Consider the following 25,806-nt stretch of genomic DNA (forward strand, 5'->3'; position numbering starts at 1 on the left):
TATGTGGTTATTTGTGGTTATACTATATGTCTTTACAGTACAGAGGGAAGGGTGGGGTGGGAGGGAGGAGATTAAAAATGAACTATGAGCTCAGCCCAAAAATCATTGTCCCGCTTTATGAAGCATGATGCAGGCAATGTTTTATTTTAGTTTTAGAAAATATGTGAATGGTTTAGAATATGTTGTGGGGTGTTTATTGCTGGGTGCATAACTGCTTGGTGACCTTAACATGGAAACTGGTGGTTCTGGGGACGGGAAAGGGACAAAGCTATAAAAACCTGTCAGCGGTTCTCATTCTTCCCCACTTTACAAAAGAGATTTTATTTGTTGCTTTATGATACTGTTAAGGGGCCCATACATTTGCTGACCAACCAACCGATCGACCATCCAATTTGATTATTATAATCGAATTGGATGAAAATTGGTGCTGCCAAGTGCATGCCCGACCGACAAAGCGACCAATTTCGGGACAGAAATTGGCCGCACGGTCGATCGCGCATGCTGGAAAATTTGTGGCCGAGGTTGGTCGGTCGCGTGCGCAGCGGTACCGTGGCCGAATTGCAAACGAGCAACAAGACGCCGCTGCCGCCGCAATGTATAAATGTATGCAGTGTGTGTGCATTTATAGATTACCTGTCCGGTGTCAGCCTCCACGCGGTTTCCATACATCTTGCCGGGTTCCGCATACACGCCGGCGGCGCATAGCGGCTGACGTCAGACGTTATGCGCCGCTAACGTGTATGCGGCTTACCCGGCAAGATGGACGGATGGACCCGGCGAGCTGCTACAGGACAGGTAATGTATAAATGCACTACACAACATACATTTATACATTTTGTGAGCAGCAGCGAGGCGGACGGCGGCGGCTCAGTCAATTCCCTGATGATTTCATGCTGAAATCGGACGGGAATCGGCCTGTAGTGTATGGGCAGATTCGATTAGAGACAAATTTATCTCTAATCAGATTCGATTAAAGATACATTTGTCTCTTGGTCGAATCTGCCCATATTCGTTCTAATGTATGGGCACCTTTAGAGAGATCTCCCCACTTCCGATCTGGAGAGGAAGAAAGAAACATACAGATAAATAGAACAGCAATAACGTTCTAAAGGTGGCCATACACTTATTGATCTGCAGCATATTCGACCATCAGATAGATTTCTGTCAGATGCCTGTCAAGTCGAATCTGACAGGAATCTATCTGATGTGTGCCACACACTAGGAACAGATTTCCAATAGATTTCAGGTTGAAATCTATTGGAAATCGATCTAACCCCCCTGGAAAAAAAAAAAAAAAAAAACACAACGCTCACACTACAGAAAATAGCCATGTGCTGTATAAGGTGGATGCATAATACAGGGAGTCCCTGAGATACACACTCCCTACCTTCATTTGACAGGGGGCAGGGCTTCATCCAGGGGTGGGGTTCTGTTCAGGGGTAGGGCTTAATCCAAGGGTGGCACCCCCCAGGACCAATGGCACTCCAAGCAATGGCCTAAAATGCCTTTGGTTAAATAACTGTCTTGGCCAGATTACAAGCAGCATACACTTTGCATGAAATCTGCAAGCAAACCAGAGTCATTTGCATTTCACTGACAATCCCTTCTGTTTACTCCTATTCTTCCATATTTATCATCAGGGATAGGACAGGACGAAAATGGAAATTAGGGCACTGAAGGCGCCGCGCAAGTTTGGGTTAAGTGTCCATGTTAACTGCGGATATAAAGGCAAATTTGAGCGCCGCGGGCACCCGATAAGATGGTGGGCAAAAGAATCTGTTCGTTGAAAAATGACTTATTCACACACTGCAGAAGATATCTTTCTTACATACAGATCCTATTTAATGCTACTATATAATATTGGATTTGCTGTACACATTTTATATGATCAGCACTCTTCAGCCACGTGGTTTATCCAATTCACCAAAAGAAAATCTCATAATAGGGACCCATACCTGTATATTACAACTGACTAGATAAAAGCACGGTTCAGGTGTGGCATATTCTATAAAGGAAGTGTGAATACCAGATGATGTGTAGTACTTAGTAATTTACAGATTTCAAGTAGATCAGTAGAAGACAGCTTCTGATTGGTTCCCGTGGAATGGTACACTTAAAGGGAACCTTAACTGAACGGGGGGTAAAGAGTTTTACTTACCTGGGGCTATTACCAGCCCCCTGCAGCAGTCCTGTGCCCTCGGCGCCGCTCTGGAATACTCTGGTCCCCCGCTGTCACTTAGTTTCGTTTTTGACGACTCACCAGTCGCCGGCCGCCATGCGTATTATTGGACGCATTCACCAATGCAATTAGCGCTATTGTGGACCGCAATGCGTACAAAAATACGCGTTACCGCATTCCGCACGTGTAGATATGCGGCAACGCGTATTTTTGTACACGTTGCGGTCCGCAATAGCGCTAATTGCATTGGTGAATGCGTCCAATAATACGCATGGCGGGCGGCGACTGGTGAGTCGTCAAAAACGAAACTAAGTGACAGCTGGGGACCAGAGGATTCCAGAGCGGCGCCGAGGGCACAGGACTGCTGCAGGGGGCTGGTAATAGCCCCAGGTAAGTAAAACTCTTTACCCCCCGTTCAGTTAAGGTTCCCTTTAAAGAGAGACTGAAGCCAAATAAATTTCCGTTTTTATTATCCACATATTTTAAGTATTAACACCATAGCTGATTCACCACAACAGCGCAGCAGAACAAGGTTTATTACCCCAAAATCCCAGGGCAAAATTCTACAGCTTTCCAGGTCGTGGATTTTGCTGCCCGGGGAAACAGAGCTTTGCACTGTAGCTCCGCCTCCAGTCCAGTCAATCTCCGCCGATCGCCACCCCTCTCCCCGCCCCTCTCAGTCTTCTTTCACTGAGAGGGGCGGGGAGAAGCGGCGATCAGAGGAAATTGACTGGACTGAAAGCAGAGCAACAGCGCAAAGCTTTGCCTCCACCAGGAAGTGTGAGGAGAATTTTGCCCCAGTGATTTCGGGGCGATTAAATCTCGTTCAGCCGCGCTGATGTGGCGAATCATCTATGGTGTTAATGCTTAACATATGTAGACAATAATAAAAGGAAATTAATTTTGCTTCAGACTCTCTTTAAGCTGGTTTCACACTGCATCTCTCTGATTGTGGTGCGGTCCAGGGACCGCACCGTCAAAAACAGGCCTTTGGGGATTACCGTATTAAAACACAGTAATTCCGGTCTTGCAGCAAACCAAGCAGGAAGTGACACTCACTTCCTGCAGCCAAATCAATGACATGCGCAGAAGTGCATTACTGAAATACGCTTCCGCGCATGCGCTACATGTAAAACTTGTGGTGTTTTTTAAACTTGCTCGTTGCCACACATAACCGTGCAAGTCGGCCGTTAACATAGGTATGCACTCACGTTAGATAGAGTACTTCCGTGCAGCACATGCTGTTTGAACTACCCCATAGACATTCATTGCCGCACCGCACCAGTGTGAAAGGCCCCTGAGCTTTGCTCTTTTGCCCTGTTGAGGGAGTATATAACTAATAGTTACAAATATAGATATTTTAGTATGGACTGCTGACTTCCTTTCCTCCAAATCTCAGTGAAGGGAATTTACGGCTTGCACACATTATCCAATATTCTCGCCCGATCTAATGACCAATCCAAATGACTGGATTGTCCATTTATTGGGAATTAATGCTCCTGCTGACTGATTGGAAAGAACCGAGAACCAAATGTTTTCACAGATATGAAACAATTAAGCCTGGTACATACATCCAATTTTGATTGGCCAATCACTGGCCAATTTTACAACCTTTATGTAGTAAGAGGTGAATCAGTTAAATAGGAAGCACATCGCTCTGGTTAATCACCTGGGTCACCATAGTCCACAATGTAATTATCGGCTATTGGCGAATTATCGGCTATGACGGCGCCAAGAAGGTAATTTGAGCGCCGGTGCCCGATTTCAGCGACCATATCGGGACCAGTAGAAAGAGCGTCTCCCTTTCCCCAATAAGCAGAGCTGCTGCGTCCTGTTTTCTGCAGCCGCTGCTCCGCGTACATTTTCACAACTGTCATGTAGCGGGAGACAATATTGGAACTCCCTCACAATCATTTTAATGGGCACCCCTTTTAATTGTACTCATAGGAGGGCCAACAGATTTCGATTACTATAAACAGATTGTGTAGGTATCTTAAGCTCTCATATTACATGGAAGTGGTAAATGTGGGCATTCCATGACCAATCAAAATTGGATGTGTGTACCAGGCTTTAGATGTAGCAGCAAATATTGGCTGATCCAACACATATCACTGCGTGTTTATACAAGCAATGGATCAATAAAGCCAGAACTCAATGGAACTTGTCAAAAGTTGCCTCCAGGCTGTGTCCACTCAGCCTCCGCTTTCACAGAGTAATAGACACCCCCAGGCTTCCAAACACATCCAGGATGCACAATGGCAAATACCTCAGTTTGTGTACAGGTACCACCATCCATTATTTAACCAGGTAAATCCATGCTTAGTTGTTTTTATACGTAGGATAACTTGGTTATTAGGTTCCCTAGTCTGCTGCTAGCTAAAACGCACATTAAATTCTGTTGCAGACCAAGGAGCACCATAAACAATGTCACATGACTAGTCTATAGTCTGACAATTCATATACCGTAATAAGAAAACAACATAAATACCTGAGAGCAATTCTGTATCCTCATCATGAAATGACCTTTTGAAAAATTGTGATCTGCAGACATTTAGCTGTTGATAAATCACTTACCTGCCCACCTGGAAGAATTGGAGACCTCAGGGGTCTCTGAACCTGTAAAAAAATGAATATATACACAGGGCGCCCCAGAATCCTCCTCAGGGAGAGCGTCACATGACACGGGCAGAGGAGCTCCCTTCAGAAGGTCCCAGCAGGCATCCTGTAGGGCCTTACAGTAGCCCTGGCATGGGACAGGTGGAGACACTAAGTGGGAAGTGTTACACCTCGGTACCAGCAGCAGACAGAAAAACCACTCCAGGTAGCGGTGACAATGAGAACTAAGAAGCCCCTCCCAATCATGCAAAGCAGCCTGAACTTCCAGCACACTGGTATGATTCAGATAATTAGGCAGCATAAAAGTTTCAATCCCCAATTTGGAGCAGAAAGGCAGGTTGCTGGGGACAGGCAAGCAATGGGCGATGATTGGAGTCAATTTAGGTGAATGAAAAGGCGTCTTTGTGTGATTATTTCTATGCGCTGTAGAGGTAGAAGCTTTAGTGCTGGTTAGTAAATCAATATCAGATGAACTGGCATTATGTTGTCCCTCTGAATGAATTACATGTGTATTAGCAGCAGGAGGAATGACAGCAGTGGCAGCTATCCCAGAATGTTTAGGCATCTCAATTCTCTCGTCAATAGACTGATCTGACTCAGTTATAGAATTACTCATATTTTTCTTATGTAATTGGGAACCTGATGAATTTAACACATAATGGGATAGGCCACTGGGAAGAGAACCTGTAGTATTCACCGCCACAGCACTGCGCATGCTGCCCATGTTACCCATGTGCATGTTCTGTGAGTCCGTAGGGATTGGAGGGGATAATGGTCCATCTAATTCCACACTGCCAGTCTCGGCTAAAAACTCTACATTCTGGACTCCCTCTGGTAAAGACTGGATGGGTGATGGCGTAGGCCCAGCCTTCGCTGCAGGGAGGTCTGGAAAAGAAGCTATACCTGGTTCAGCAGATGTAAGATTCCTTGAAGGCACCTGGGTGTCATTTAAGGTCTGATTAGTGAGGCCGGATAATGGACTATGTGTATGTGTTTCTGAGGTGTTGCCAGCCTGCCCCTCGCCATATTGACTCAGGTTACCACTTTGATTTGTATGCAGGGTAATGTTGAGCACTTCCCCTAACTCTTGCTGAGCAGGTGGAGGACTGGTGGTGGAGATCGACAAGTTTTCCTCCTTTTTTTCCTCCCAGACAGTCATGAAGTTTCTAATATTTTCAGCAACATTTAAGATCTCAGCACCAACGCCAGCAATGTTTTTATCTTCTGCGTTTTGAGTAGTGGAAACCTCAGGGACAGAGGTGGACACATCTAAGGATGTAGGTGTTGCAGGTGAAGCATTAGGACTAGGAATGGGCTCTTCTTCTTCCTGAACCTGGAAAATACTGAATATCTTATTTTCTGAAGGCTGTCTAACAGTTGCCGTAGAATCTGGGATCTGATGTAGAGGCTTCAGAGAGGCTGCGGAAGTCACATTGAGAGCAGGCGGCTTCTGTGTCCTTAATGTGCTTGGACTTGTTGTGGCAGCTGCTGGGACTGAAGTCTGGTTAGAAGAAGATGTTTCAGGCTCGGTCACAGCAGATGTGGATGCTGCAGCTGCAGACTCGGAAGATGGAGAAGCTGCAGGTGTGAGGTCCTTCAGTGCTGTCGTAGAAAAGTTCTTGCTGTCTGCAATTGTCACTGATTCAGGATTGCTGCTTTCCTCAAGAAGTTTAGCATCAGTGGTGCGATAGGAGGCAGAAGTTGTCACATCTGCAGACTCTGTGGTTGGCTTCAGCGTAGGGGCAGCTGGAGTTGTTTGCCTGGAACCCCAAGGCAGCCAATTGAAAAACTGTCCATGGGATAGTGCAGGTAAGGTCACCATCAGAAGAGTCAGCATAGGCCACAGCCGTGTCACAGCCATGGCAGGAAGGCTCTCAAACTCTTTCACAAACTTTGCCTTGTTCACATTGATTTGTCCTCTACAGCTAGCAAACTACACATTACCCTTCACACAAGAGCTGAACTAGAGAGGTGTGGCTACACAAATACCAAAACCATGCCTCCTTATCTGAAGCCGGCCCCACATCAAGTGTGGAAACGCTGGAACAACTGCACGGGGCTGCCCAATTGTCTTCACTCTTGACAGTGAAAAAAAAAAAGAAATCCTCAAAGAATGACAAAAGGCATATTGTTGCTGTAGAAACTGAGATAGTGCACAGCTGTAAGGAGTGTCCTCATAATTACATAGCTAGGAGTTTATGATCATTTCGCTGCAAAGTGACACTTCAGAATTTCCACTCTGGCAAACTGCTGCTGTCCAGCTGCCGAGAAGTGCTCTCTCTCTTGCCATGTTCTGTCACGTGCGCTGGGACTTTTAGTTCCACAGCAGGTGTACAGCTACAGGTGGCATGTTAACCGCAGTGAAACATGGATGAATGATCTACCAATACTTTTGGACAACTCTGGATTTGGACATATAGTATAAACAATGATTTTTTGGGGCTTTGAGTATGTTTTAAACGACTTATAGCAGTTTGTACAATACTGCAGCATTTAATTACAAAAAACCCAGTATATTTTGTATATGAAGAATTTGTTTGTATGAAACATAGTAACTCGAGTAGTTTGTGAGTAGGGAAAGGGAACTGCCTGTATAGCACATTTGATAGCATAAAAACCTAGAATTCACATCCAATTTAGACTGGCCAATCGTTGGCCAATTTTACCATTTCCAAATAGAATGAAAGCTAAGGGCCCATTCACACCTAGGACGTTTTTGCCCTTTTTCAAGCGCCGGCGATTTTGAAAATCGCCCTAAAAAGCTTGTGCAATGATTCCCTATGAGAGCGTTCACGTCTGAGCAGCAAAGCGCTGCCTGTACCATTTTCTGAGCGTTTTTGCTCAATGGAAGGTCTATACCTTCCATTCGCAATCGCAAAGCACTTGAAAAAGCACTTTGTATAGAGATTTCCCTAGCGATTCTATGAATAAATACAATGTATTTATTCTTTTCCGGGTCAAAGAGTTCACTTTCTGACTTGCGTCAGGAAGTGAAAAAACGAACCGCTTAGCAAAAGCACTTAGAAAAGCGCTTTATCAAAAGTCGTAGTGCGCAGTGGAGCACCAGGAGGGGGAAAAAAATCACGCACAAAATCACAAATCGCTAGTGTCAGCGATTGCGATTTTAGATGTGAACAAGGCCTTACCAATACAATCTGTTCATAGTATGCAAATGCTGTTTGACCTCATACTACACGGAGCTAGTAAAATTGTCTAGTGATTGGCCAATCAAAATTGCACGTGTACCAGGCCCAAAACCACTGATCAAGCTTTAACTGGTATAACTAGTAAAATATATATACTTTATATATATTTTGCTAAGATTTTTGTCCGGTGGGTGTACTCAGCTCAATAGAATAGACTGTGTAGAGTATGGCTCTCATACTACATGGAAGGGGGTAAAATTGCTCTGTGATCTTTCATTTTCCAAAGACTTTTATTTCAGGTGTGTACTTAAGGCTCATACACACATCAGACCATAGTCTTTTGAAAATGAAAGATCACAGACCAATTTTACCCCCTTCCATGTAGTATAAGAGCCATAACTACACAGTCTATTCTATGGAGCTGAACTCCTCATCAGACAGAAGTCTTTGCAAGATGCTGCACACAAAGATGCTGTAGACATTCAAAAGATCAGTATCTGCAAAAGATCTGTTCCTGCAAAAGATCCGTTCCTGCAAAATGCATTCATAGTCTATGATATCTGCAGATCCTCATACACACCTTGTTTAACAGACATTCATCTGGAGATCAGATCCATCAGGATGGATTTTCAGATCTGCAGATGATTGTCTGATCTGCAGATGAATGCCAGTTAAATAAGGTGTGTATGATGATCTGCAGATCTCATCGACTATGAATGCAATTTGCAGGAACGGATCTTTGGCAGGAACAGAACTTTTGCAGATACTGATCTTTTGTGTCTGTACAGCATCTTTGTGTGCAGCATCTTGCAAAGATTTTTTTCTGATGGGGAATTCAGCTCCATAGCATAGACTGTGTAGAGTATGGCTCTCATACTACATGGAAGGGGGTAAAATTGGTCTGTGATCTTTCATTTTCAAAAGACTATGGTCTGATGTGTGTATGTGGCCTAAGCTTTAGGATTCCTAACAAAGCCTTTGATATGGGAGTGTCCAGGTTTGTTGCCAGTCAGTGGCATAAGGTGCATACACACATCCAATTTTGATTAACCAATTTTACCACCTCTATGTACTATAAAGGCTAACCAATTTTGAATACTGTGGACAGATTAGGTAATCTCTCATACTATTATTATGTTTATTATTATTTAGTATTTATATAGCGCCGACATATTACGCAGCGCTGTACAGTGTATATATATATATATATATATATATATCTTGTCACTAACTGTCCCTCAAAGGAACTCACAATCTAATCCCTACCATTGCCATATGTCTATATTATGTAGTGTAAGTACTGTAGTCTAGGGCCAATTTTAGGGGGAGCCAATGAACTTATCCGTATGTTTTTGGAATGTGGGAGGAAACCAGAGTGCCCGAAAGAAACCCACGCAGACACAGAGAGAACATACAAACTCTTTGCAGATAGTGCCCTGGCTGGGATTCGAACCAGGGACCTAGCGCTGCAAGGCGAGAGAGCTAACCGCTACGCCACCGTGCCGTCCTCTACACAGAGGCGGCAAAATTGATCAGTGATTGGACAATCAAAATTGGATGTGGTGTACCAGGCTTTAGTGCAGTCTTTGGAAATGAGTAACAAGCTTCTACCCTGTGCAGCTTTATTATTCCTGCAGCCTGATAGGAAGTTTCTAGGCAGTCCATACCACATAAAGAGTACAGATTCCAGACATGCAAAGAAATCAGGGTTGAAAATTCAGAAGTGACTGCAACTGCCATGAAAAGGCACTTTTTCATAACAATCCAAACTTGTAAAACCCAATAACTTTGTAGCAATTTTAAATAAAAAAAAAAGCATTCCCTTTAAATTACGGATATGCACCAGAAAAAAAAAATCAGGAGCAAGATAGGTTGCGATGGGAAACCGGAGCCTATATTTCATGTTTTCCTAAATTCACAACTCTTCAAAACATCACATAAAGAAAAGCAGATTTTCAGCCACTGAATGCTGATTTATTGGGGTTTCGGGTGTACAGCAGTCACATATAAGTTTTAAATTAAAAACACATTATGTCTATAGTAAGGTTAATGCTAATGGGAAGCAGTCACTGGGTCAAAGGTCTCCTCTGCTGCTCCACTGCACACAGCCTCTCACATAAACCCCCCAGTCTCTCAGGAGAGGAGAGGTGGAGATGGTGGCTCCCCAGTCACATGCTTCACTAGCCACTGCTAACAGGTATCAGCAACCCACAAAGCTCCGATATCACAACACAAAATGCTGCAGTGACTGCCTTAAAGCGGACCTGAACTCAGAACTTCTCTCCACTCTAAAAGTGCAACAGCATGATAACCTTTAAACAAAAAAAACATTTTTCTTCTGTCCTGTGCAAGAGTTCAGGTCCACATAAAGTGTGTACAGGTTACTAGTTAATCCTGTCCTTTAAGGGCGCGTTTCCACTTGAGCGGAAACCGCCGCGAATCCGCAGAGTTTCCCCGCAGGCGAATAGTGCGGGGAAACTCTGCCATAGGGCACCGGCCGAATCGCTACTGCTAGCGATTCGGCCGGCTTTTTCATCCGAATCGGGGCGGGAGGCTGCGGATCCCATAGCCATGCATGGCACGGCTGATGGGAGTCGTCTGCTTTCCTTGCAGACCCAGAAGAGCCGTCTCGCGTCTCGCAGACGCAAGCCGCTCATGTGGAATCGCGGCCTAAGACACACTACCAGGGCATTGGTAGGCAACTCTTTTATTTTAGCATGGGAAACAAAAATGTATATTTACGAGGCTGATTTCTTAAGAAAAAGGTTCATTAGTAAAATGCACTGGGATCTGCTATTCTTACCCCTGCTGGAAAGTCACTGCACCTCATGCATGTTAAGTGCTCTTGTCCTAATTCCTTGTATGATTTTTAAATCAGCTCTGTAAAAATGGCTGATGGAAGCTGATGTGAAGCCACACGCAGACCCAAAGCAAATCTGTGACTTTATGCAGTTTACAGCCTACTACACACTTTCAATTATGATTAGCCAATCACTGACCAATTTTACCACCTTCATGTAATATGAGGGTCAACAGATATTGAACACTATGAGCAGATTATGTAGGTGAACCCTCATACTACATGGAGGTGGTAAAATTGAAAGTGTATACCAGGCTTACCAGTGCCAGCTGTATCCTTTGGGTGCCTGTGCTTGGCTATTCCACGCACTGCACATAGGTCTTGAGTGGATTTCAGCATGAAATGTATTAAAAAGCCATCAAAATGCAGCGTAGCACTGTTTGATGTAGTGCAACTCTATGGGCCTGTCGATTTAAAAAAAATATCAGTTGCCTGGCTATCCTGCTGATCTCTTTGGCTGCAGTCGTGTCTGATACAAACACCTAAAACAAGCACGTGGCTAATCCAGTTAGGAACATCTGATCTGTATGCTTATTCAGGGTCTATGGCTAAAAGTATTAGAGGCAGAGGATCACCAGCACAGCCAGGCAATGGGCAGTGTTTGAAAGGAAATAAATATGGCAGCCTCCACATCCCTCTCACTCCAGGTGTCCTTTAAACAATGCCTTCTTGTTACTGTAGGTGACATAAAACCCAGAGAACCTGTAAAAGAAGGGAGGGGAGGTATAACCTCAGCACAACCAAGTATCTTGACAATACCATCAGAGTTCTCCCCAGGCTCTTTTAGCCGGGTGCTCCACCCGGCTAGATTTGGTGACCACCCGGCTGTCATCGGCTCACCTCCTCACCACCTCCTATGCTGTAAGCAGACTTGCCCTGCATTTTCATCTCGACCCACCCGGCTACTTTTTCATGCCACCCGGCTACTATTTCATGCCACCCGGCTGGGAAAAAATTCTGGGGAGAACACTGAACATGGCCAGCTTCTTTGGGTAACATTGAGTAGATCAGGTTTTGTAATTATGTCCAATCAATCCACTTTATTAAAATACACCTTACACAAAAAGTTACCAGCAAAGACTAAACCCATATGTTCTTTTTGTCACCAGTGCAGATCCTGCCTTGAAGAAAAGAACAAATTGGTATTTAACACCACTTCACGTTAACAATAAGACAAAATGCACTGATTTCAACAGCGTGAAGAAAACAGAGATGAGAACTTTTTTTTATCTGTGTCTACGAACATGAAATCTCACAATGCAAAGTTCACAGCTGACCTTATTTATGCATCTCAGCCTGCTGGGACTTGTAGTTCCTCAGCAGCTGGAGATGAAATGATAGCTCTGTCACTGACATAATACAGTGAGGTAGCAGCTTCTTCCCTACTATCATAAAATGATCGGTATTCCGCACAAATCACTGGGCATCTGGTTTGCAGCTCCTGTCAGTCATGGTATCTTTGTACAGTGTGCTGCTGCTGGGAGAGACACTTCTTGAATTCTCTCCTTGTTAGATAAGGCCCAGCCAGAGGTCAGACAAACTTTCCCTTCCTTTATTATTCTTTTCTCAAACTAGGTATTACCTGCTTCCCCTTTGTGTTTCTAATGAAAGTTTGGGAAAACTTGCCTTAACAAGATTGGAAGAGATGCCAGGAATTCCCAGTGTTTGTTCCTGTTATTAGGGTTTGAGTAAAAGCCAGTCTCATAAAAAGGATGACTGGCACAAGGCAGGGAAGGGGAGACATGAAAGATACAAGCCAGCAGCTATGGAGAATCTGGTGTGCTCACAGTTTCTGCAGCTAGACCAATTAATGGCTGTTGGACAGGACTTTGCTGGTGTGTGTGTGTGTGTGTGTGTGTGTGTGGGGGGGGGGGGGGGGGGGGGGGAGGGGAGTTGGTTAGGGAGCGGGACTGTGATTTGAATGCAGTGATAACTACTAAACACGCTCACAGTGGGGAATTCTGTGCTAAAGTGGGCAATTACATGCACTGTAAAGTCAATCACGTGCAGTGTGTTCAGGCCACCCAAAATGATTGTGAACTTATAGCACAGGGAATCTGTCTGTAGTGCTGGCTGAAAGTCGAGAACTTTTCTCCCTTCCTTCTGTTTCCATCAAACTCCCCCCCACAATAAATACAATTAACTAATTGGTTAATTAAGATTTGCAAAGTCCCTCTTTGATGACTTGGGCATTTCTGTTTGTGGTCCTGATGTCTTGAGGAGATGAGTCATTACCATGTCCCGGTCTTCAAAAGTGCATTCTGGGATGGCGCAAGGCAAGAGCAACTCAATCGATAGGGAAGGGGGCATGGCTGTTGCAGTCACATACTAGCCCCTATGACATACAGGAGGAGGCATGGTAATTGCATAGCAAGCTAGACCTGTGGGTGTATTGGGCTGCACTGTGGTATGAACCACATGGGGGTTGTGGGAGGATGCAGGGCCAGCACGGGTGATGCGGGAAGGTGTTGGTTGGTCCGCTTACGTAACTCCCAAAGTTGAATTTTGGGGAGTTTATAGGCCATAAAATGTCTGGTTAGAGCACAAAATTCCTGGATGTTTTTTTCACACATACTTTAAAATAATATATGGTACTATCTATATCTTCAAGTAACAGAAATGATTTTCTGTCCATGTGGGTAATGCCATCTTGCTTTTGATGTTTCTATAATGTTGTGGCTGATTAATGATCACTGATAGAGATTCAGTTCAACCGACATATATATTTGTATACTACTAGAAACAGGAGTGTGACTTTTTGCTTAGGTGTGTTAGTCGGTTAATGAATACAGTACTTGACTAGTCCTCCATGGAATGCATTTTCGGATGGGTGATTTTATATGAGTAGGAGTAGCGTGAGCGATCAATGGTCAGAAATTGACTGCTCACAAGATCTGTATGGAAGTTCTAGTCTGTACCAAGACACGGCCGAAAATGAAACTTGCCATATTTCACTCTTAAAGATTTCTCCTGTGAGCCTGGTGAGAAGTTCATGCAAAGACAGATAGAGCTATGCATTTACACACATTGAAAGCCAGCTACCTCCATCAGCCGCTTGACAGTCTGAGAAAGCCTTAGGCCTGGTTCCCACTGGCACGGATGGAAAACATAATCCTTCACTGCCACGCTGGGAAGCGGCGCCAAAAGCTGATAAATGCTTTTCTACACGCTTGCAGAAAAGCATTTTGAATGAGTCGCCGGGCTACCGAGGGCTGGTTTGAGACGTCCATCTGAACCAGCCCTAAGGACCCTTTCACACTAGGATGTGCAGTATTTTCAGAGCACTACACTGCCAGGCAATGAAAATCTATGGGGGCTTTCATACCTACATGGTGCGGCGCGATATGACGGAAGTGAAATTTTCGCCGCATCCCGACGCGAGGGAAAACCTAAGTTACCGTGCGGTTCCGTGTCAACCTGCAGTGGAACGAAAATCATGTAAGTCTATGGTGACGTGTATATTTCAAAATGCCCGCTGCAAGTATTTGCGTCGCGCATGCATGGAAACGTATTTTAGCAATACTCTGAGCATCACTTCCTGCTTTGCTGGCTGCCAGACGGGGATTACTGCATACTAACTCTGTAATCCCCGAAGGCCCCCAGTGGTATGTTTTTGGCAGTCACTGGGGACCTCTTTCTTTAGAGAATCAAAATCAGAAATACCTTACAATTGCATTATTAACCAGGAAAGAATTTGAGACTGATTTAATACATCCCTTTAGAAAAACCCGATCCAGTCTGTAGTATTGTGCTCACAGCACCAACACATGTCAGAGCAGTCACTCGGGACACGGGAGACCAGGGTTCGTTTCCTAGCTGAAGCCAGTACCTATTCAGTAAGGAGTCATTCGGCAAAACTCCCTAGCCCACCAAGGTGGCCTATTGAGTGCCCTTAGTAGCTGAAGCACATTGAGTACGACAGGAGAAAAGCCAAATACAAATGTTAGCATTGAGTGAAGAACATGCTTCTCTGCTATGGTCCTAATGCACTCTAGCTGCACCCTCCTAATTAACAATAATTCATAGTATCAGGAAAGATCTACAAACAGGAAGCCTAAATCCTAGAATTTCAAAGATTTGGATGTCTGAGCTCTCAAAGGAAATGGAAAATTGATATCCTGTGTTTAGGTCTGCGCTGTCAGCGGGATTACACTGCGGAGCGTCCTGCGATCATGTAATACTCAGGGGTCGGGTATCCCCACCGTCAAGCGTCATTTTCCAAACAGTAACTGGGAAAGTCAGGCTGAACAAATCCCACATGCTGCAGCTTCTCAGAGCCATCTCAGCATCCGCCATTCCTCTGGGTACAGAGAGATTCAGATTTCCTGGGAAAGTCGGCCACAAAGAAAACCATCCAGATGCTTTGGCAACTCCCAGCAGAACAGACACAGATTGTCCCATTGTCATTACAGCCTGTAATTGACATTCTCTAGGTTTTTACAAGTTCCCAGATGACATTTCCAGAGCAGAGAGCAGTGAAATGTCGCCATTTGTATAGGCCCGGAATTTGCCGAAAACTCATTTATCATAAATAAAGAAAGATCTATGTTTGGATAGATGAGAGACCCTCTTCCTTGAGAAAGCTTCAGGACAGTTATGCTAGTCCAGCTGTATACACCAACACTCATGGCAGAAAGTAAGCTTAACCTTTGTCAAGTGTATCAAGTTTAAAAAGTGAACTTTTACATTAATTCCTCCTCACAAGGGACACTGCCAAGTTCATTAGGGTAATGGTGAATAAACAAGCTGTTCTCTGCTTATTCTGGGAAGGGGAAAACTGGGAAGTAAAAGTATGATGTGGGTGTGAATGAAAGGATGATAGCGCTAGCATGATCTTTCACTAAAGTTTGCAGCAGTGGGGTGGTCCTATTGCAATCTGACCTTTGTACGTTGGCATGACCGATGACTGTTGGCGAACTTGAGCTCTAAGTTTCCTGTGAGGCAGCGGGTAACTTATACAGCTGCAAATACCTACAGCGTATGTTAAACAAGTATTCCAAATAAAGGTATGTCCTCAGATAGATCAGTTATCGCAATTTTCCTTTGCAAAAATGATTTCCTTTGCTTGTAATATGGATTGAAAGACGGCACTGTGTATCATGGAGTGAGTTTAAATAGGCTTTCCAAATCTTGTATAGACAGGTTAACTCTCATGCACACCCTAGACATCATATTGTTCCGACACAACTGTCCTTAAAGTGAACCTGAACCAAGTAAAATTATTTAAAATAAACACGTGATGTAAGTGCAAATAAATACTACATGCGTACCTCACTGTCAGTTCCTCTCAGAAGCTCACCATTTTCTTCTTACAATTATTCCTTCCAGTTCTGACACTGATATAATATTACAGTTTAACCACTTAAGAATGGTTCTTAAGGGGGCGGAGACTGCTGGTACAAGAAACCGCTGGAACCAGCTACTGACAAATCGCTGCACATACCCACTCCAACCGCTATCCATGCCGCACGCCGGGAATCTCAGGCCACCCACTCTTCCGTCTCTTATGACGGGAGAGCTCTGAGAAACGGTTAGGAGCAGCTTTCATTGGCTCCAGGGCCGGATTTAAGCCAAGGCCACATAGGCCATCACGGGATTGAGGGGCGGGTGGGCAGCAGGCTACACCAGGGAAGGGGGGAGGTAAGGGTGGCCTGTCTACCTATACTGGAGGGGAGGGTGGTCATCAGGCTAACTCTACGGAAGGAGGGAGGGTCATCTGGCTTCTTATACTAGAGAGGATGGGTCATCCAGCTATCTAAACTGGAAGGGAGGCAGGGTTATCTGGCTACCTATACTGGAGGTGTGTATGTGTGTGTGTGTGTGTGTGGGGGGGGGGGTAATCTGGCTGTCTATAATAGTGGGAAGGGTCAACTGGCTACTTATGCTGGTGGGAACGGAAAGGGTCATCTGGACACCTAAATTGGAGGAGGGGACATCTGGTTACCTATACTGAAAAGGGACCGCTGCTGACAGTGGTCTTGGGCGGTAGAGAGTGCAAATCTGGCACTGATTGGCTCCTGACTGTGTGACCAATGTAGGCCAATGGGAGTTGCTTACATTGATCGACAAGCAGCGAGAACGCCTGACGGCGAAGTGAAATCTACGCCCTGGCAGGTATTAGGGGATCAAAACAGAGCGTAGATTTCAATCGCTGCCGTCTGTAAGCGGTTAACAGTGTGCTGACCAGGAATCTGTTATGGGGTAATGGCTATTTTAAAAATGGAGGACGGAGGAGTCCATTGATCACAGTCTACAAACACTACACAGGAGAGGAGAAAGAGATTGATGAGAAGACTAAACAGGTGGTAAGAATGACATGGGTATGTTTATTTTGACTTTTAATTTTCAGTTCAGGTTTTCTTTAAAGGGGAACTGAAGAGAGAGGTATATGGAGGCTGTCATGTTTATTTCCTTTTAATCAATACCAGTTGCCTGGCAGCCCTGCTGATCCTCTGCCTCTAACACTATTAGCCATAGCCCCTGAACAAGCATGCAGCAGATCAGGTGTTTCAATGGTTCAGACTTATAAGTCTGATCTGACAAGACTAGCTGCATGCTTGTTTCTGGTTTTAATCAGATACTACTGCAGAGAAATAGACCAGCAGGGCTGCCAGGCAACTGGTATTGATTAAAAGGAAATAAACATGACAGCCTCCATATACCTCTCTCTTCAGTTCCCCTTTAAACACTACTGTCCTTGAGGGCTCTTTTTACACTACATGCAATTACAATTACGATTCCAGTTTGAATGCAATTTACAACAACAACAACAACAACAACAACAACAACAAATAACCTTTGTAAAGCGCTTTTCTCCCGTAGGACTCAAAGCCTGGAAATGCCATGCTAAACAGGTGGCTTTTAGGCCCCATTCTCACTCATCGCCGGTGATCAGCAAAGCACTGCAGCACAAGCAATCCTATGTGATTACTCACGCTGCAGCGATTGCGGTGCGATTTCCGACGATCGCAATCACACTGCATGCAGCATTTTCCCAGTGTTGTTATTCTCATTCACTGGAATGAGAACTGCAAAAAAGCAATACTCATGCCTAACCCTAACTGACCCTACTGCAAACCTATATCAGATATATGCGCCACTTTTGTTGCTATATACATAAAGTATCGGGCGCCCCATAGCCGTTTATGTTAACTGCGGCTATAAAAGGAAATTTGGTCACTGTAGGGCACCCAATAAAATAGCGAGCGCTGGGGCCCGTCCGTTATACAAACAACAGCTACAAATTGACACAAATGTACTCACTATTTTTAGCTGCAGTTTATATAGCGGGGGGCCTGAGACCTGCTACTTTATTGGGCATCCAAATTTCCCTTTATAGCCGCATTTAACTGGTCCTCAAACTCTTACAACACCCCCAGCACCCAAATTTCCTGTTACATATACATAAAAAAATGAAATGCCCCTTGAGGAGCTGTGGCAGCACATGCAGAGTAATGTCCACAAATGGACAAGCACAGCTCTGTGGAAGATAAAGCAGTATTTCTAATCTAGGGATGGATTCCTTCAGTTAGAAGTGTTCAGCACTTTCTCTTGTCACCAGCACACGCAGGACGAGGGCCGCTCTGAGAGAAGAAGCAGACACGCAACGCATTAATGGGGTCTTTCTTCTGAGACCACACATAACGTAGTAAGAAATCGCTTTACTGCATTCACCATTTAGTACATTTTTGGCAGCGGAGAGATTGCCGGCTGCACTGTAACACTGTTGTTCCCTGATGATGTGCTCCTACATACAACATACCAGCAAAGGACTGGAAATATCAGGAGATTAGCACAGTTGTACAGAAATGTCTCGATTAACCATGTCCCTGGAGTACAAGGTGTGGAAAAGCCTGAGCTAGCTACCGACGTGAGATGACAGTCATCTGATCCAGCTGTTGCCAAGCTTGTGTCTATGGCAGCAAAATAACCCAATGATATCACACGGATACACTGATTTGCTCCTCTTGAAATGCTTCTCTTCAGCCTGAGCTAAGTTCCATCCCTGAGCTTTCCATCCCTGGAAGCATTTAAGTCTAAACTGAAAACCTACCTCTTCAGTCTGGCATTCATGAACATCTGACTATCTCCTCTGTAACACAGTCCAGCCTGCAACCCTGTATTAATCTGAGACACAACTATGCGCTTTGAGTCCTATGGGAGAAAAGCGCTTTACAAATGTTATTGTATTATTGTATTAAGTGCAGGCAGTGTCTCTGATCCTCTCCACGCCTTACCAAGGAACACTTTTGGTCAAGCCAAGGACATAAATGACCAAGACAGACATGCTGGTGGGAGGATTCTGCTCTGCAAATGGCCATCTTTAAAGCGGACCTGAACTCAGAACTTCCTCTCTGCATTAAAAGATACGCAAGAGCATAATAACTAAAGAAAAACATTTCTTTGTTACAGCTCATACAAATCCTGCAATTAATCTGCAGTGTGTCTTCTTGCTGCTTTCGTGGAAAAAAAATATGAACATCCTGTGTTTACAAATTAGCTGCTCTGCCATGGCAGTTAGCTGACAGCAGAGTTCAAATTACAACTTGTGATTAGCTACAGATGAGGGGGAGTTAGACAGGCTAAACTCTGTTAATACATACAGGGTGCATTTCTCTATGTTTTCCTTCTTTCCTGAGCAAGAGTTCAGGTCCACTTTAAGGTGCCCATTAACAACACAATTTATAGTGAACAATCTGATTTTTCACATCGTATTGTAAGAAAACAGAATATGGGAGACCCAATCCATCCCATTTCTAATATGTAATGAATTTTTCCCAATCGATCCTAAATTGTCGCATTATCAATCAATTCTTTAAAAGATGATCAGCGTGGCTGATTTTTTCCTACATATGATCGCAACTAGGTTAGATATGTTCACAAGTTAGATGCCTTAATACTGTGGATCAATTAAATACAATTTTTTCTTTCAATCTGAATAATCTTATCGAAAATAGGATCATTAGCTTAAATTCGCACCTTTGATGTGCACCTCTAGGCAGATGTGTTTGTGGACATCCAGGGCTGCCTTCAGAGCAGTACCCGTCCAGTAAGGGGTCCAGAGTGCAGAGATTCTAAAGTCACCCTCCTGTGGAAGGCCTTAAAGTGTATTTCATGTACTGTAGATCCATATCTTAATGGATTCCTCTGATGGCCCTGTGATCGCACGGAGACCACCACCCTGACCTCCTTCTGTAATGGTTACTTTTATAGCTGTAATGCTGATAATCTTCCTAAAACACTTTCTAAGCGACTCCCCTGGAGCAAAGAGATGAGGATCTGAGCCAGGACAGTCACAGGGAAGTATGAACCCTTCATCCGTATACTCCGGGTGAGACATTTAAAATGTACTATAGCCAGAGGACCAGAAAAAACTGTCCAGAAACTATTATACTGAAAGAGTTCACAGTGGCAGCCTCCACAGATCTCTAATGACCAGTGCAGTTAGAATAATAACACCCCTCAAGCAACTCTTTTTTTGAATCTGGACAGGTGTTCACATGACCACTCCAATGATGTCATGATAACATCAGGCACTAATTCATGTAGCCAGCTCAATGGCCTGAAGCCCTATGTCTCTATATAAGTTATTGGCATGCTACAAATAGATACCTGGAGTATCTAAAAGCAATTGTGTTTGGATTTCACCTTTAAAGCAGAACTAAAGTAAAATAAAGAGAACACCTCAGCATGTTGCAGAGTCACTCAGGGGTGGGCGGATTTATTAAAATTCTCGAAGGACGAAGAACACCTGGGTAATTTGGCAAACTGGAAGAGGGTTGGCCACATCACGTCATGTAAGAAAGCTGTCATATCTATCAGAGGAACCACAGCGTAGCCAACATGTTTCAGAGCACGCTATCAGTGGTATATCTACATATCATGGGGCCCCCCAGCAAAACTTTGATGAGCCCCCTCAATGTTCAAACCTCTTCACTTGCCTCCTCTTGGTGCCCTTCATGGCCTTGGGGTCCATCTCACAATAAAACAGGTAAGGTCATCATGATCTTTACACCCATACCAAGTGTAGCCACAAAAGAACTTGATCTGAAGTAAAGTCCCCTGAATTATCGCAAATTCTTTCTGTTTTAAGAAAGCAAACTTTTGTTTTTCTTAATATCTTAGTAAGGGGGCTTTTAGGACCATTGTAGTCCCTTACACACTCCAATGAGTTCTGGGTCACCATGATGCTTGCTGGTTAGTCTGTGTATCGGGGGAAGGGATGGTTAGTAGTTGGGTCCCCGATTGCAGGGACTGCTCCCCTCTAGTTATGTCACTGCATGGTATGAATACGGATTCTGCACACTCCTAAACATATTAACTTGGTTCCTCTAACACAGATGTGATAACTCCATCAGTAACTCCCATGACTGTTAACTGAACTTTGGCAGGCATAGCCTCACTGACTTGCGCTAAAATTCGAAACAAATACCACTGCTCTTAACTGTCTGCTATGAAAGTGGCAAACACCCTGGACCCTTCTCTTAAGCTACATACACACTGAAAGATACAATCTTGTAAAATGACCAATGAGCGACTGTTCCACCATTGAATTCAGAAGATGTTAAGTGATGTGATGTGAATGACAGCAGAAGGCTGCAACCAAATGCCAAACAATTGTTAACCAAGAGGATTGTTAAATGATGCAGAGGGGGAAGTGCCAGAGACCTCTCGGACACATAATTTATGGTTCTGTCAATGCTGTTGACGATGAACAAGGTAATCCATCATGCCGGTTGTTAAAAATCCCAGAGCACCATTGTAGATCGTTCATTTCTCACTTCTTTAAGCCATTGTTGGTGCTATGGAATTCAACCGAAAGTTGGGTTGTTTATCTTTCCTTCTTTCCAATTTTTTCTCCTCATGTATATGAGGCTTTAGACAGACATTTAATGTGCCAACACCGCCATTGTTTTAGACTTTTGTACTTATAAGAAAATCACAATAATTCAGATATATGAGCAGAATTTGTTTTGGCAAACGTCATATTCATCCCTTTATAAACAGGCCCCTATGGCTCTGCTATTTGATTTCACTGCTTAGTGAATGACTAATGCAGAAACGTCGTTTTTGGACACTGGACTTCCCTGCTCGTTGCCCCTCCTGGAGTTTAACAGATCCAGGATTCAATCAAGGCAAAGCCATAAGGTGACAACGAATCTAAATGTAATGGCCTTAAGTGAATGGGATGTGCAGGATTATTACAATGGTTTACAAAAGAAGTGTTTGAAGGGAAATGACAGAGGAAGCAGAGCATGCTGCCCTGGTACTTTACATAGCTCACTAGGAAGCAGCAAGGTCAAAGCAGACATGACTATAATGGCCGGAAATCCATGCACGCGTTTCACAAGGTGGGTGTGTTTGATGGAAAAGGCAAGTTGACTTATATACGTGATCAGGTTATTTCCAACACAAGTCCCAAAAATGGCATAAAATACATTTGTCAGACAAGCCTCGCTACTTCTGCAAAATTAAGACATTATGTAAAGCTGCTCATATATGGAATGTTCTGGATGTTCAGCCACAAACAATGCAACAATCTTGTGATTATTCACTGCTGGATGATGAGGGGCGCCCCAGAGATTCCCTGACATAGACAAGAAATCAGCAATGACACTTTTTATATTTCTGTCAGTTCAGGTTTCCAGGTATGAAAACTTCTGAAGAGAAAGAAAAATTCTGGACAACTATACACATTGCAGGGATTTTACCAAATCCAAAATGTCACTGAAGCAAGCTTTCTCTGTCTCTATAGTCTTTTGCTATTTAAAGAGAACTGCATCAATTGGTTTTGGATTGTCTACAAAGAATCAAGGCAGGCTTGTTAAACAGAATACTGCATTCCAAATCCAAAGATTCCCTCAGATGTGTATACTTCCTACTCATATAACCGAATGACTGCCCGAGAAAAAGGTTATGATGTTTCCATTCACTCTAACAGAAAAAATAGACTTTATAAACTAAAACATCAAAACAGAACAGAGCTCAATGTGAAAGTTATTTTTGAATAAGATTCATTTATAGCTTTGTTTGCTTGTGTAGTACTTATTTACCAATCTTAACAAAATATTTATTGTTATTGTGTATTTACATAGCACTAACATTTATACAGCATTTTATAGGGTATATAGTCTTATCACTAACTGTCCCTCAGAATGTAATACCTACCACAATCATATGTCATTATTGTTGACTAAAGCCAGTTTTGGGGCGAACCAATTACCTTATCTGTATGTTTAAAAGAACAGGAGGAAGCCAAAAAGCTCAGAGGAAACCCACATTAACACAGGGAGGACGCACAATACTCAATGCAGATAGTGTCATGGTTGCAATTTGAACCAAGGACCCAACACTGCAAGGTAATGGCCCATACTCACGGGCTACAATTGTCGCCGCAACCACGTGGCGCGCGCGTGTTGCGGCGACATGTCGCCCGTGAGTATGGGGGGCGCACCCCGAACCAACGTTCGTCGCTGTTGTCGCCAGGCGATTGGCACGGTCTATCGCCTGGCGACAGTTGCCACTGCAACTTCGCCACAACTGTCGCTAGTCCGCATGTGTATGCGGACTAGCGACAGCAACCTATAGGTATACCACGGAGCTTCCGGCGGGGGGGGGAGGAACGTCGGCGACAGCTTCCGTCGCACCACTGATCCCTCTTCTGCAGTGTGTATGCGGAGGGACCCGGCGACGAGCTGTCGCCGGTCTGTCGCGCACACGCTCCCGTGTGCTAGCGACTAGCAACAATTGTAGCCCGTGAGTATGGGCCATAAGAGTGCAATGTACTGCGCAAGCCGTGACCCCCCCTAAAACAGACCCGTCATAGACGGAAACACTACACATGGTAATCACTCAGGTTTAAGCTGCTGAATTGTAGTGAAATTTAAGCGTATTTCTCCCTGGAGCTCCTCTATCAGTTAGTGAAGCCTTCTACCACGCTAGCCGGGTTTGGGGAGAAGGAAACAATGAGGCTCTTCACCAGATCTACACATTACTTAAAGAGGAAATCCAGTAAAAATAATGTAATTAAAAAAGTGCTTCATTTTTACAATAATTATGTATAAATGATTTAGTCCGTGTTTGCCCATTGTAAAATCTTTCCTCTCCCTGATTTACATTCTGACATTTACATCACATGGTGACATTTTTATTGCTGGCAGGTGATGTTAGTGGAAGGAGCTGCTGCTTGCTTTTTTGGCAGTTTGACACAGCTGTAAACAGCTGTTATTTCCCACAATGCAAGCAGGTTCCCACAGTGTGATGTCAGCACCATGGTCCTGACATCCCACTGTGGGAGGGGTTTCACCACAATACCAGCCATACAGAGCCCCCTGATGATCCGTTTGTGAAAAGGAAAAGATTTCTCATGGGAAGGGGGTATCAGCTACTGATTGGGATGAAGTTAAATCTTTGGTCACGGTTTCTCTTTAAGCACCCAGTATAACTGGAATTTCTGATCATTCTGACATGCAGTTTTCATTGGAAGTATACTATGCTAATTGTAGTCTTAAAAACATAATCATGATGGCTTTTCCAGGTTTGGAATATGTAAGTACAGTAGGTAATGATCAGCGGCGAAACTAAAGATTACCACTGTTCAAAGAACTTCTAGAGGTGTTCATTACAAGCATCGCACCAATGAAAATCTAATAAGATAGATGAGGGCCTCTAGTGGCCCCCTTTGGACTAAGGGCCCTGGTGCAGCTGCAATGTCACTGACATTGGGAATTGCAGGGAACGGTTCACCTTGTACGGTGCACTGGAATCTGACATCATATTCTCCAGGCATAACTTTACTGACCCCTGCCTCTCTCCCCTCCCCAGTAGTAAAGTAAGATATCTACATACACACACTAGATATGCAGGCTGGAACGACCATGTGTAAGTCTAGTGTGAGTGCAGGCGGTCCCTGATGCTGTTATTAGTGATCTGTCATGATGGAGTACAAATAAACTACAACTTGTTCTTCTGCTGTAGTCTCCAAAGCAGGGCAGCTTTTACTTGCCCTCCCCTCTTTACAGAGTAGAACAAGCTGCTAAGCAGTGTGCCTGTACAACACTCATTCCAACAACAACCTTTCTGGGTGAGATTTAGAATAAATACCAAATTTCTACCTTAGCAGGTCAGTCACATCACCTCACTGAAATTCATCAAAATACAGGTATCAGCAGCAATTCTGACATCTTCATTATCTTCATCCCCTACAGCGGAGAAGACTGAAGTAGATGGAGTAATCTTGCCACTCATAGGCCTCATTTCACCAGTGGTTACCGACCTATTTATCTCATGGGAGGTAATTTACCTCCTGTGATATCTCCAAATAGCAATTCTCTAGAAGTATAGGGTGAAATATTGACAGAGAGAAATCCATGCGATAAATGTGCGATAAATAGGCGATAATTAGTCGTTATTTTTTCTCAAAATCACAATTCACCAGGGAAAAAAGGGGTGTGGCGATTCGTTATTTTTTCATCTATTTATCCCCTGAATGTACCTGGAGAGATCTGTTTTTTCTCACAGCTGCTGCAGCTCACTCTGCAGCTAGTTTACTAGCAGCACACAGTAACAGCCTATACTGTACATATTTCAGGCACCAGAGAGCAGCTCACTCTGCAGCTAGTTTACTAGCAGCACACAGTAACAGCCTATACTGTACATATTTCAGGCACCAGAGAGCAGCTCACTCTGCAGCTAGTTTACTAGCAGCACACAGTAACAGCCTATACTGTACATATTTCAGGCACCAGAGAGCAGCTCACTCTGCAGCTAGTTTACTAGCAGCACACAGTAACAGCCTATACTGTACATATTTCAGGCACCAGAGAGCAGCTCACTCTGCAGCTAGTTTACTAGCAGCACACAGTAACAGCCTATACTGTACATATTTCAGGCACCAGAGAGCAGCTCACTCTGCAGCTAGTTTACTAGCAGCACACAGTAACAGCCTATACTATACATATTTCAGGCACCAGAGAGCAGCTCACTCTGCAGCTAGTTTACTAGCA

At 44.0% G+C, this 25,806-nt stretch overlaps 1 protein-coding gene across 3 annotated transcripts in view; it reads right to left on the minus strand.

Annotated features, from left to right (window-relative positions):
• COL18A1 (collagen type XVIII alpha 1 chain) overlaps positions 1-25,806 on the minus strand; it is a 254,440-nt gene that overhangs the window by 105,446 nt on the left and 123,188 nt on the right. The window contains exon 1 of one of the 3 annotated variants that reach the window (XM_068245277.1): positions 5,699-6,729. The exons of 1 other annotated variant lie outside the window; for it this stretch is intronic. In XM_068245277.1, coding sequence (XP_068101378.1) covers positions 5,699-6,656 — 958 coding nt within the window. In that variant the 5' untranslated portion in view covers positions 6,657-6,729. Of the gene's footprint in view, positions 1-5,698; positions 6,730-25,806 lie in introns of those variants that run through there. One more of the 3 variants, XM_068245276.1, reaches the window with a different exon arrangement.

This window comes from Hyperolius riggenbachi, chromosome 7, assembly GCF_040937935.1.
Source record: "Hyperolius riggenbachi isolate aHypRig1 chromosome 7, aHypRig1.pri, whole genome shotgun sequence".
NCBI classification, from domain to species: domain Eukaryota; kingdom Metazoa; phylum Chordata; class Amphibia; order Anura; family Hyperoliidae; genus Hyperolius; species Hyperolius riggenbachi.